Source organism: Balaenoptera ricei, chromosome 6, assembly GCF_028023285.1.
Source record: "Balaenoptera ricei isolate mBalRic1 chromosome 6, mBalRic1.hap2, whole genome shotgun sequence".
In the NCBI taxonomy this organism is placed as follows: domain Eukaryota; kingdom Metazoa; phylum Chordata; class Mammalia; order Artiodactyla; family Balaenopteridae; genus Balaenoptera; species Balaenoptera ricei.
In genome coordinates this window covers 88085748-88099394 of record NC_082644.1, presented here as the reverse complement: position 1 = coordinate 88099394, position 13647 = coordinate 88085748, and the positions used below count along the sequence as shown (strand labels likewise).

The 13647-nt window shown below is 54.8% G+C and overlaps 1 protein-coding gene across 4 annotated transcripts in view; it reads left to right on the top strand.

Annotated features, from left to right (window-relative positions):
* The window catches only part of SHB (SH2 domain containing adaptor protein B), a 133304-nt gene that overhangs the window by 103007 nt on the left and 16650 nt on the right, over positions 1–13647 (top strand). The window contains exons 3-6 of one of the 4 annotated variants that reach the window (XM_059925120.1): positions 747–918; positions 7014–7133; positions 10547–10618; positions 10944–13528. In XM_059925120.1, the coding sequence (XP_059781103.1) occupies positions 747–918; positions 7014–7133; positions 10547–10618; positions 10944–11082 (503 nt within the window). In that variant the 3' untranslated portion in view covers positions 11083–13528. Of the gene's footprint in view, positions 1–746; positions 919–7013; positions 7134–8787; positions 10526–10546; positions 10619–10943; positions 13529–13647 lie in introns of those variants that run through there. The other 3 variants (XM_059925117.1, XM_059925119.1, XM_059925116.1) reach the window with 3 other exon arrangements.

Below are 13647 nucleotides of genomic sequence, written 5' to 3'. Positions count from 1 at the left end.
GAAACCCAGAGAGATAACTTGCAAGGTGGACTAGCCAGTCTCCAGGAACATGTCTGGCAACTCCAGTTTTAGCTCAGTATTTTCTGCTTTTTGTGGGGTGTCTCCAGGGTCCTGCCCTCAAGAGGCATCCTCCCCAGCCGTGGAGTGAACAACACTCCCACAGGTCCAGGGCGGGAGGAAGGCACACTGGAGGACCCATTCCGCTGTGCCGGGCACTGCTCCAGCCTCCCCTGGGTGCTGGGTCCAGGACAAGGAGCAGACTTGGGTGATGCAACATGACCCTCGATTAGAACTCTCTAGGGTTGTCCTAGGAGAAAGGGGGCAGATGTGGCCCGTGCCACCTCAGGTGGGATGGGAGAATGGGAGGAGGAGAGGAGCCACTTTGAGACAGGTTTTTGGCAGAAAATGAGGAGGAACTGTCTAGGGGACTGTGCCCCCTCTGGGAGTGCCGTGTCCCCTTTGATGGAGGTTGCAGGAGGGTTCCTTTGGGGATAAGGCTGAGCTCAGTGGCCTCTGGGGATTCAACCAGCCTCTCGAATGCACCATCTGTTTTTGATGGCACATGCTTGTCCCGTTTTAGGAAGCCCATGTCTTTTGAACCATGTTTGTTCGTTGCCTGGAACTCTTCTGCCTGCAAGTTGTAAAGCCCCAGCGAAAACCATCAACCGTGACCCCACTATGTGCCACTCCTTGAGCTGAGCTCTGGGTAACCAGGTAACCGTGCTCTTTCTCTCTCTCCCCCACAGCCCAGTTTAACGGCAGTGAGAAACGGCAGTCATCCCCCTCGCCTTCCCGGGACCGGCGGCGCCAGCTTCGAGCTCCCGGAGGGGGCTTCAAGCCCATCAAACATGGGAGCCCTGAGTTCTGTGGGATTCTGGGAGAGAGAGTGGATCCTGCTGTCCCACTGGAGAAGCAAATGTAAGTTCTTAGGGAGCAAAGCCCAGTCTCAGCCGCCAGTTCATGGAGTCACTGTGGAGGCTCATAGAAGGTCAAGGCCACTGTCAAGTCTGTCCGATTAGGATTAGAGTGCGTGTCTCCTGATTTCTGGCCCTGTACTTCCTCTCTCCACACTGTATCACCTGCCTTCCTTTGGTTGGCTAGTAGGAAGTTCTGTGAAATCGTCCACATGGTGCACCCCTCACTCTTATATGCTCCTTTCTAATTTCATCATCCAGCAAATGAGTTTTTGAAAAGCTGAATGTATACTAAATCTTGCTGCCTAATTGTATATTAGATTTATTTTTGTAGCTGTAGTGATGGTTTTGCCCCACATCTGCTTGATATTAATTGGGCAAGACCTGGACACTCTTGATTTGGGTTTTCCCCAGAGATTTCCCAGCTTTAATCGGCATCCAAGTCCCATCCCTGCTGCCCCTTTCCCTCCCTGCTTCTCCCCAACACCGCTGGTCAGTGTTTACTGCCCCTCCCCTTGACCGTGATGATCATCTCCCTTCTCTGCTGGGGTGTCAGGTCCCTGCTCTGCTCTGAAACTTTCAGTGGCTCCCCATCACCGCCAGGATAAAGTCCCATATCCCATCTGCCACTCACTCTGTGAGTTGCCCCCAGACTGCTCTTTCAGTTTCTCATCATTCCACATACCTACCCTAGAGTGAGCTTCTCCAGGAACTTAATAAAACACGTCCTGGATCCTGTGCTGGCACCATCAGGTGTATCATCCTCTTAACAAGCGAATGTGGGATAAATGGGGTTATCATCTTATTGCAAAATGAGAAAATCGGGGCTCTAAGAGATGTGGAGCCTTGGCTAGGATCTCATGGCTCAGAGTGCAGAGGTAGGATTCGAACTCCATGACTCAACCCTACACTCTCCCCTCACTTTCCTCTCATATACACTTCTCCCTCACCCTTAGCACATGGCCGGCACAGAATAGGCACTCAGTAAGGCCAAGAGATTAGCTGAACCAAGCCGGTTCCTTACGAGACTTTATTGTGTGTGTTATGTACTATGTTAGTCTCCGCCCAGGGGATTCTGGTCTCACCCGGCCGGCAGTGCATCCCTCACAGGAAATGCTCCCTTGCTGAGCAGGATGCAGAGTTTTCCGAATGATGTCATGTGCTCCTGTGCCCCTTTTTAAGCGTGTGCTGCAGGCTCCTTTGTGACAGCCCTGCGCCTGCTATACCAAGCACATTGGAGGTGGGGTGCGCTCCCAGCGGGTGTTGTGTTAATCACTTCTCACAGCCACACAGATTGGGTGGCAGGTTTTGCTTATTTCTGATTAAACTGTGAGCTTTTTAATCAACAAACAAAATATGATCCAGAGATCCCTGGGAGTTGGGAGCTATTCAGCACGCATCCTGACCCAGGTCTGCCTGGGTCAGTCTCAGCAGCCAGTTCATGGAGTCACTGTTGAGGCTCATAGAAGGTCAAGGCCACTGTCAAGTCTGTCCAATTGGGATTAGAGTGCGCATCTCCTGATTCCTGGCCCTGTGCTTCCTCTCTCCACACTGTATCACTGCCTGGGGTCAGCGGCCCAGCCTACCCTCTTCCCACCCCCAGATGGAACTTCATGGGCCCCTTGAGGGCAGTTCTGCCTTTCCTTTCCTGTTCCCACCCAACAAGGCCCTCGGCCAAGTCCAGAGTCATGACTGGCTTTTCCCATCCCCCCTCATCTCATCTCTCTGGGATTATTCTGGCCTGGTGGAGACCCTGCCTCATTACCCGAGAGATGGGCTTAAATAACATCCCACTTCCAGCGGAGCCTGAGGACCCAGGTTCACTGTATCCCCCACCTGGACTGGTGTTGCCTCAGAGATTAGGGGGCCCCTTCAAGCCCCGACTTCTCTCCACCCTAGCACAGAGGAGAGGGAACATGGGGACACTGAGCAGTGTGCCCCAGTCTTAGAGGGTTATTGAGGGTGGACAGTCACACATCTGCCCGGGTACCCCTACCACTTGCTTGCTCTCCTGGGACGGTGGAAAGGCTACTCAGGTACTCAGGGCAACTGCTCCCGTCCTTCTTCAGGCAGCCCACCGCCCCCTCCGTCCTGCGTCATTATTATCATCAGCATATAAACATGTGCCAGTCATGAACTTCTTAAAGCAAATAAAGAAGTAATCCTGACTGGACATCCCCCTCTGGCTCTAGCCCCTGTTGGGAACATAAGCTCCATGAGGGCAGGAACTTGCCTAGGTCACCACTGCTCAGTGCCTAGAACAGTGCCTGGCACATAGTAGGTGCTCAGTAAATAGCTAGCTGTCCACTCAATGGACAAAGTCCCCAAAGAGGGACTTTGGGAACTTTTCCCCACGTTTGTCAGCACGTCCTCTCTCCCTTCCATCACCTGCCACTCTCTCACCCACCACAATCTGCTTCCCTTTTCTGCCCGGGTCACCAGGTGACCTCCTCTGACCTCTGTGGCAGCCAGCACAGTAGACAGCTCCCTCCTTCGGAGACAGTCTCTGCTCCTGGTTTTGGTCCTGCCTCCCCCGCGGGATCCTTGCCTCAACCTGACCTGAAGGTTAGACTGTCCGAGGCTCAGTTTCCAGCTACATGCTTTCCCTGGGTAGTCTCAGGATGCTGGTGGTGATTCACCAGTGCACTTCCCCAGCCCACACCTCTCCCAGAACTCCCAACTCCTACGTCCAGCTGCCTTCGTGGAATCTTCACTTGGCTGATGAATGGGCATCTTGAATTTAACACGTTCAAAACTGGACTCCTGATCTTCTCCTGGACACCCTCTCCTCCCCAACTTCCCCACCTCCACAAATGGCATCACATCTACCTAGTTGCCCAAGCCACAACCCTGGAGTCATCTTGATTCCTTTGTTTGCATTATACCAGCATCTAGTACATTACTAAGTTCTGCCAATTTTCCATCCATAACACAGCCCGAATCCATCCATCTTCTTATCTCAGATCCTCCCATCTGGACCACTGCAGAAGCCTCCTCTCTTGTCGCCTGCTTCATTTCCCCTCTGGCCGCTCTTCAGGGAAGCCTGGCTTACCTTTTGTAAGATCATCCAGAGCAAGTATCTCTTAAGCATCTCTGTTTAAAACTCTCATTGCCCTCCCTATGCTTAGAATAAAATCAGACTTCTTCCCTTGGCCCACAAGGCCTCAGGGAACTGGACCCTGCCTTCCTCTCCATCCTCATCCTGTACCACTCACCACACTCACAGTGCTGGACCATTCTTGCTGCCTTTCTGCTCCGTGAACACCCCAAGCTCATTCCTACTTCTGGACCTTTGCATTTGCTGGTTCCTCTGCAGAGAACGTGTTTTCTTTGGCTCTTTACATGATCGACTCATTCTCACAGTGCAGATTCTCAGGTCAAATGCCATCTCCTTGGGGTCCTCCCCTGTCCATTCATTCCATAGTAGGCACCTCCCCTGCCCCAGTCACTGCCTTCTCACAAACGCAGTATTCCTACATAGCACTTGTCACTATCTGACATTGTTTCCTGAATCTATTTGTTGATTCTCCATCTCCCTGCATTAGTCCTGTGAGATTAAGGGTGTAGTAAGTGGTGAGAAAATATTGGATGAGCTCATGGATATTGGTTGGACTGGATGGCTATGGTTGAGTCTTCTTAATCCCTATGGTTCCGGCCTGAGTGGCCAGCTCTGCAAAGTCCAGCACATCCCCAAGATGGCCTGCTGCCTGGAATCTCTTTTCAGTCCAGACAAAGCCTCCTCGGGCGCAGGGGTTAGTCCCCAGCCGTGCCCCCCAACCCCAAGGACCACCCAGGCCCATCCTGTCTCCTGGTGGCCATCCTCCTGCTGACAGTCTGGCCAGTGGCTGCCCTCTCCCCATCCTCCAGTCTAGTGTCCTTTGCCCCATCTCTCCCAAACTCCTGGTTCTCCTTTGATCCTCGACCCTGAGTCCCCTGCCTTTCTCTCCGTGTGGAGTGACTGGAGCAGCGGGGGAAGGAACCAGCAGCTTATCCTGTTTACCCACCAGGGATTACCCTTAATGAGGATCCAGAGCCCCCGGAGGCCTGTCTGCCACCACCTCCCTTAGTGCCACTTGTCCTGTGTTCAGGGGGCGGATGCGGACAGCACTTCCCTGGAGACCACATCTAGGCCTTCCCTGAGGCTCTGCTTCAAATAGCTGAAACTTGTTTTCCGAATAAAACAACGTTTTGTCAGCTCACTGGGGCTGTGTTACACAGGTGAAATTTCCCAGGAAAGCAACCATGGCAAAACTGTTAGCTCTTATTTCTAAAGTTAGCTCCATCCTTGTCTAACCTCTTCTCTCAAACACAGTCATGTATCCTTTCTTAAGCATATCCTGAGCCTTCACATCTCTGGGAGTGTGAGCGGTCACCTCCTGGGCGAACAGTGACTCGGTCACATGCTCATTGGATGGGGATACTCACATCATACTCACTCTCCAGTCCTTGCTTTCCTAGAGCTGGTTGGGGTTTTTTTAGGTTATAATTATGTCATTCCCACTGCTGCTAACTGTTCAGAACACTGCCTTATAAATGGCAGAAAGTGCAGAGAAAGGCAGTGCGACACTTTTCTCCAAGCAGAATGTCTGTACCAGAACTCTCACGGGTACTGTTCACAGGGCACTCCTGGGCAGGTCCAGGAGGCAGCCTCCCCCATACACCTGGGAGCTTAAAATGCAGTCTGCGTGGCGAGCAGCAGCCTGAAATAATGATAGTTGGGGAAGTGACCCTTAGCTGTCAACAAGTTCAGTCTCTTTCAGCTGATGCTCGTAGCTGCCATTTGTGGAAACTCACCCCATTGCAGGCTGTGCACCAGCCCTTCAATGCATCATCCCATTTAATCCTCACAACCCCAAAACAAGGGTGGAGTGATCCTAACTTGATAGGGAACTGAGGTGTACCCAGGTTCAGCCACTTGCCCCAGACTGCCCGGCTGGCCAGTGGCAGAGCTGCATCTGTGACTCAGCGGCCAAAGTGTGATCCATCCTTGACCATCCAGCACCTCTGGTTCTCCTCCTGACCCCATCTCTGGCCACCTTCCCACTGACCCAGCCCCTCAGAGACTGTAACGTAAACAGAGGCCCGTTCTGAGTACACCCACTGACCGGCATCTTAGGATCCTCACTCTGCCACTGAAATTTTACCTTCAGCTTTTTCAGTCTTGAAGATCAACGTTCCCCTTTTGTCCTGCAGTCAAGCATCTGCCACTGCACCCCTCCCTTCTGATTCTGCCACTCACCACATGCTGTCCGGAAGCAGTGACACTGGGATTTCCACGTGCCCAGTCGATGCCAGATGCACTTGGCAGGAGCGCTGGTGTGACCCCCCCCACCCCAACTGCCTGCTCTCCTGAGTGATGAGCACCGCCCACTAGTCCCACAGATGTCACAGAGCCAGCACGTGTCCTTCCTGTCAGCGCCCTCTGACGGCTTCTATGTCACTCAGATGGAGAAAGCCAGAGTTCCTGCATTGCCTTGCGCGCAAGGCCCCCGACCCAGCCCTGCCGCGTGGCCTCTTCGGCCTCAGCACCCACCCCACCGCCTTGCCTCACTCCAGCCACGCTGGCCTCCTTGCTGTTTCCAAAACATGCCAGGCACTCCTGCCTTTGCTGCCCTTCCTTCTGCCATATACGCTCTTCTCCAGCTGCTGTCCTTCGTGGCTTCCTCCCTCACCTCCTTCAGGTTCACGCTGAAATGTCACTCTCTGCAGAAGGCTTCCCTGGCAGCTGCTTAAAATAGCAGTCCCTCCCGCCAGCTCCAAGCCAGGCGACCCTGCTTCGTTTCCTCCATAGCCTCCACACTAGACCGTAAGCTTCATGGCGAGGAGATCGCAGAGGTCTGCTCACTGTTCTCTCCCCAGGACCTGCATGCGGCAGGCATTCGGTCAATGTCTAGTGAATGACTGAACACACGGATACACACATGTGCACAGGCACATGCACACACACAAACGCACGTGCACTGCCTCGTGACAAGGAGGCCCGGGATGCCGACAGCTGCCCTCAGAGAGGCTGAGCCTCCTCGGGGAGGAGCGGATTTCAGGGTGTCGGCTGTGGGGGGTCTGTCTCTGCTGGGTTCTGACCCCGTCTCTTCTCCGCAGATGGTATCATGGAGCCATCAGCAGAGGAGATGCGGAGAACCTGCTGCGACTCTGCAAGGAGTGTAGCTACCTTGTCCGGAACAGCCAGACCAGCAGGCACGACTACTCCCTCTCCCTGAAGTGAGTACACCTTGGCCACTTTCTGGGCCCTTGGCAGCCTCCAGCGATGCGTGGCCTGGCCCCAGTGTCTGGGGCAAGAAGACCCGCCAGTGTCCCCCAAGGAAACTTGCCAGCATGAGTTATTTCAAGCCTCGCTTTTCCAATTGATCTTATTCTCCTGGGATACAGAGGAGTTTTTATGTGCTCTGTTTCTGCCCCCCACAAAGAGGGGGGGCATTCTCCTAGAATTTATATTAAATATCCAAGAATAGCTTTCACATCTACGGTGAGCCAGGGAGTATAGAAGCACTTAGCATGCCTCATCCCTCTCTCAAACCTCACACAGCACTTTGATGAGAAACATCTTGTCCCCATTTTGCAGATGAGGAAACTAAGGCTGAGAGAGGGGCCATGGCTGGCCCAAGGGGCAGGACCAGTACTCAAGGCCGGGTGTTTGACTCCCCACTGTTCCTGCTGCCGCCGTGAGAACCACCCTTTCCTTATGTTCTAGGTTGCTGTTTGGGAAAGTTTCACTTTTAGGTGTCGCACAAAGGTTGTGAGGAACACTGGGAAGAGCCAGGAAGAATCTTGCTGGCGTTATCACCTGTCAGGTCTTTCTGGATACGAGGCCATTGCTTTCAGGATAGGTGGCCCTGCCATAAGAAAGGGTTTTTTAATTGAGGGCTTCATCATTCAGTGCTGTTACTGGATGGAACCCAACGGATTGTCTGAAATCCATTTTACAGACAGGAAAACTGAGGCCTGGAGAGAGGAGGGATTTGAAGAATTAGTGACAGAACTGGGGTATAAACCCAGGCCCTTCAGCCAGCACAGACCACCAGGAGTGGTGCAGCCCTCTGCCTGCTTCCTTTCTGCTCTACTCGCCATTGTTCAAGGCCATGTGATGGAGAGAGGGCCTGCTGGGATGCAGCTGTCAGGAGAGCCCTGTGCAGGCCGGGTTGTGTAGTCAGTAGGGTCAGTGCAGCCAAGGAGAGAGAGATTGGCCTGTGTTCTCTGCTCAGGACTGACCCCACCTGAGAGGGACAGTGATAAACTGCAGAGCAGAGCCTGGGCAGGAAGCAGAGGCATTGGAAGTCCGCCTGGAGAAGGGAGGGTGTGTGGAGATGTGGGGGAACCACAGATCTCTCAAGGACATCAGGGCAGAAGTGGTAGATGGGAGAGTTATGGGCAGGCAGATTCTAGGTCAGTGAGAGGCACAGTTCTCTAACAGAGCCAATCAGGAATCAGAGCGATCCAAAGCTGCCTCAAGAAGTAGCAAGCATCTCATCACTGGGGGTGTGCAACCAGGAGCTGGACAACCGCCTTGCCAGGGAGGATGTGGAGGGGATTTCTAAGCAGCTGGGAGGGCACTCAGGACAAACGGCACGTGCATGCTTCATCATCCACCATCAGGCCTGACAGCTTAAAGAATCAGGCCAGTTATTGCAGCCCAGGAAAATTCAATACACTAAACCCTGGCTGGGCTGGAGGCGGCCAAAGCCAGAGGGCCACGGTGGGGAACAGGTGCATACCGCTGGCTGTGCTGCCCAGGGCCAGGGGGTCTTCAGCTCCCCACTGCTCCATGCAGCCCCCTCCCTCCCTTACTGTTCGAGGTAACCTAGCAACCCAGGTGCCCATGAATGATGCTTACATATCTTCACCTTCCCACCTCAAGGTGAATTGTGCCTTTCTGGACTGCAAGAAGTAAAAGAAGCAGGTGACATCAGAGATGGGACTCCTGTGTCACCACCCTTCCCTGCTGACCCAGACAGCCTGCCCACGCCCTGGGCTTCCTCACTCTCATCACGCTGGCAATCTCTGAGTTCCTCAGTGGATCTCATTCTTCCTGGAATCCTGTTGTCTGGGACCAGGCCAGAGGCGTCTTCCCAAGAGGGCTGATTGAATGCACAGAGAAAAGGGTGGGGCTCCCCATGCCAGGCCCAGTCATTCACCATGAGGGCCAGGGCCCCATCGCGCTTCTGTTTATTCACTGGGCGCATGCTGGGCCCCTGCACTGGGCAGGCCTGGCTGGACACTGGGGCCCCTGGTGACCCCACCACAGCCCTGCCTGCAAGGAAGAAACAGCCTCCCAAGTTCCCGGGATGTGTCGGGGCTGAGGCGCCAGCATGGGAGCACACAAGGAATCTCGAGCCAGTGGCAGGAGTACTCATGCCAGCAGTGCCTACGTGGTCCATTCCTCAGTGCCCTGAGCCCATGCCCTCCGTTAGACAAACAGGCCCAAATGCCAGCTCACAGATGGGTCTTCAGAAGAGTGTTTCTGTCAAAGTCCTAAGAGCATAATTCCCTTTTCGTTCCTGGTTTGCTCCCTTCCCTAGACTGTAGGACCACTCTTGAGATGGAGAGCTCCTTGATTCTCTTCTGCTCTGTGACAGGCTTATAGTCCAGGGGCCGGGCTTGCCCACTCGCTGGCCTTGTGGCCTTGGCAGCCACATCACCTTTCTGAGCCTGTGTCCTCATCTGTGCATGAGAGGTGACGCTGCTCTCCTTACATAGATGCTTTTCAGTGTCTCTGGCTCTCGGGAGTTCCCCTGCCCGTGGGCTCAGCCACCCATTGTCCTTGGAGTGCTGTGGCCGGATCCCCTGCACCTCCCAGGCGAGGGGAGGAGGTGGAGGAGACTGAGGGCGCAGCCCAGGGGCCTGCGCTGGGATCCCAGATCAGAGCACTCTGCCGTCAGGCCCAGGTTTGTCTTCCTGGACCCGTCCTGTCAGTTCTCATTATCAGGAAGTGCAATTTGGATGACTGATCTCTGCCCATGGGTGCTGGAGGTGGAGGGTTTAGTTTTGCGTGCTTGTCAGGAGCCATTAGCTCCCAAACACCAGAGGAGTGGTCTTACCTGGTCAGCTTTCTCTTGAAGAAGGCCAGAAGTGGGGAGGAGGGCTAGGCCATCCGTGGCTGGCCAGGGCAGCCCGCTAAGCGGAGGTGGGCTTGTTTTCCAGAGCAGCCTCAGTTCCCAGTGACCAGTCAGGCTGCCGGCCAGGGAGTGACACCTGGCATTCATCACCTCAACCACAAATGGAACTGCCCTGGTACTGAATGTCGTGGCTGCTTGGGGCAAGTGCCAGCTTTGCCAGCCACCATGGAGGTCCAGGGACTCTCACATCCCGAAGCCTGCCTGGTGGGGGTAGGGTGGGGAGTGGCATTATCAGGAGTGAGGTGCAAATTTACATTGGAATTCCAGCTATGTTATCATGTGAGCCTTGGGTCATGCTATGAGGGTATTCTAGGGTGGAGGAAAGTGTTTGGGGGAGTCTGGCCCCAGAGTACAGGGCCCTCCACCCCTCCCATTCTTCCCTCGGCAGATATTTATCAGAGCCCTCGGTACCAGGCACTAGGCTGGGCAGCAGAGGGAGCAGAGGTGAGGACAGCCCAGCCCAGGCTGCAGAGCTCCCAGTCTGGGCCTTGTTGCTTGCAGGTCTGCACAGAGGCCGTTGGGGGCCGGAGCTGGTGCTGGAGTGAGAGGGTCTGGAGAAGCTGCTGCGCAGAGGTACACTTGAGCCTTAAAGAAAGGGTAGGCGTTCCCCAGGCAGGGACAGTTGGTGGGCATCTCAGGTGGAGGGGACAGGCCAGGCAAAGCCCTGGAGATGCAGAAGAGCCTGGGCAGGACTCGTGCCCTGCAGAGGAGCTGAGACTCAGTTCTTAGTGACGGGGCCACTGAAGTGCCCACTCTCAGGCACCCGCCTGTATGCTTAAACCCCACTTCCACCCTGCAAATCCACAGCACTTCACGATTTAGAAAGCCTGCGCGTTCACCTCGGGACAGCCCCACGGGGTGGCCAGGGCAGAGATCACCATCCTCGTTCTCACCTTAGGGTAGAGGAAGCTGACCGACCAGCCGAGACTGGAGTGGAGGCAGAGGACTCCCACCCAGCCCAGTGTCTCCCCACCCCCTCCCAAGCACTCCTTTCACCAGCCAGAAGGTCATCGGTGTCGAACCTGAAGCGACCGTAAAGGCCTGCCTGGTCCAGTCCCTTTGCTTCATGGCTGGGGAGACTGAGACCCAGAGGGGATTTGTGACTGACCAGCTCCCCAGCTGGCAGTTGACCACACTGACAAGAGAGATGGCGACTGCTTCCCACTGTGGGGACCAGACAGATCCCTGGACCAGCCTAAGCTGCCACCCACCTGCCCCTTCACCAAAAAACCCCTGCACCCGTGGCAATCCAAGACGGCGCCTGCCTTCCTCACCTCCTCGCATCCAAGTCCCCTCCATGGCAGACGCCCCCACCCGTGAAGCAGTCTTGCAGAGGTCCTGCCTCATGGCTTTTGAACACTGCCCTCATCCCCTCCTTCTGCAGAACTCTCCCTCTTCCCCTCTCCAGCCTGACCTGACAGGGCATCAGACCCTTGGCGCCCTCTCAGCCATCAGCACACACGTTGGCCCCAGCACCAACCATTGACCCCTGCTACACTCACTCTAGCCTCGGGGAAGCGAAAGGTTGAGCTTTTAGAAGTTGGGAAGAAAACATCACCCTCTAACACAGTTTACTGTTTGGAAAGGCAAACAGTGGGGGAAAGGGATGAAAAATCTCATTAAAAGTGTTCTTTAGGCACTTTGGACTATGAATGACTCTTTGCAAGTTCTAGTTTCATGAGTTTTTGCAAAGGAATCTGGACAAGATGCGGGAAACAGGACTCCAAAGACCAGAGGGTTTGCCGCTGAGGGCCGGGGAGGCAGGGAGAACGCCAGGGCCTCCTCGTACACCGGGCAGGCTCTGCCTGCTCTGGGTGCCCCCCCGGGATGGAGGCAGACAGAGTGGCCCTCCTGAGGCCTCAGCAGGGATGCCCCTGCTCCTTTGAGAAGGGCCCAGCCCTGTTCTCTTTAAGCACTGAGAGCCCCAACTCCAGTGGGGGACATGGCCCCAGGGAGCCCTCACGAAGGGGCCTTCAGCTTTCAAATCCCCAAAGGCAAACTGCACAGCATCCTTGCAAATGCGTAGCCCAGATTCTGACCTCAGGAGACATTTCTGGGGTCTGACCTTTTTCCATCAGGGTACCACTCAGCCCTGATCACTCAGGAGCCTTCCTCAGCCCATAAACTCTGCCCCTTCAGTGTCTTGTTATTTAGTGGGCTCCAGTCTCCAGGAATTCATAGCCCAAGCGGGGAAGAAGTGGTATTTACACGGGTAACTCAGATACTCCTAGAACGTGTTTAAGGCTCCCCAAGGCAGAAAGTGCTCAGGGCTGTGAAAGAGGGAAGGAACCAGAAGAGGGGGTATTTGAAGGCTGGGCAGATCTTAGACCTGTGGACAGGGTAGAGAGGGCAGCCAGGCAGAGGGAATGGCACAGAGGCAGGAAGTGCAGAGCTTGTGTAAGAACAACAGATAACATTGATGGGAGCCAAGGAGAGGGGTGGCCCTAGTCATCAGGCTGAGGAACTGGGGACTCTAACCTGTAGGGCAGGGAGCGTTCCTGAAGGTTTTGAGCAGCGTCGCAGTCATGTCCCCAGAGCTGTATTCTAGAACCATTCATGAACCAGGGTGTCAAATGGAACACTACTCTGCCTCCGTCTCCCCGACGTGTCCACAGACATGCCACTCGAGCTAGAACAGTCCAAGAGGTGGGCAGCACGTGGGTACGCGTCCCAAGGGGAGATCCAGGGCGGCCCTTTTAAAGATGTAGAGGGAAAAGCATGGGCTCTGCAGCCAGAGATACCTGGGTTCGAATCCTAGCTCCATCTCTTACCTGCTGTGTGGTTCTCGGCCAATGACTTTACCTCCCTGATCATCACCTAGAAAGCCATGTAGGCCACTCTCGTGAAGTTGTTGTAATAATTAACGCAGCTCAGCAGGTACATGCCAGTCTCCGCTCCTCCTAGCTTTCCCGGAGCCTTTAGAAATTGCCGTGGAGGCAGCAAGGTGGACAGGACTGCACCAGGTCAAGCGCCCTCGGGGTGCGTCTGGGCTATATCTGCTTCTGGATGACACGGGCGAGTGTCTTCCCCCATTCCATAGAAAGAGGGTCTGGCATTTGATTCGTAAATTTGCTTCCAGGTCCAAGACTCTACGGTCAGGACAAGGTGTCTTTCTGCTCAGTCCTAAGGATGGTGGGAAGGCCCCACCTCCTTCTCCAGGTGGGAAGGAGGGGGCGGGACAAGAAAATGCCTCCTGCTCTGATTGCTAAACGAGGCCCATCAGGTTCCTGCTTGGAGCTGGGGGTTTGTGCTGACCGCTGGGCAACCAGTCTTCACCCAACAGATGCTTCCTGGGAGGGTGGTGAGTGTAGCAGGGCCAGAGGAGCTGATGGGCTGCGTTCCAGGGGCGCTGGGGGCACATTTCTGTTAGAGTTGTTTTTCTTTCTTCTCTCCCCTCGTTGATTTATATAGTAGAGGAGAGAGTTTTCAAACAGTAGGCATGTCTGGGTCTAGGCAGGCGGGCCAGTGATTAATCTTAGTTTGTTGCTGCTGACAGCCAGGAGCAAGAAATAATAAAGGTTTGTGGGGCGGGGAGGGGCGGGGGATGAGGAAAGCCTGCTCGCCCTTCGATCATCGGCAGGGAGCACGGACTTCATTTCCCT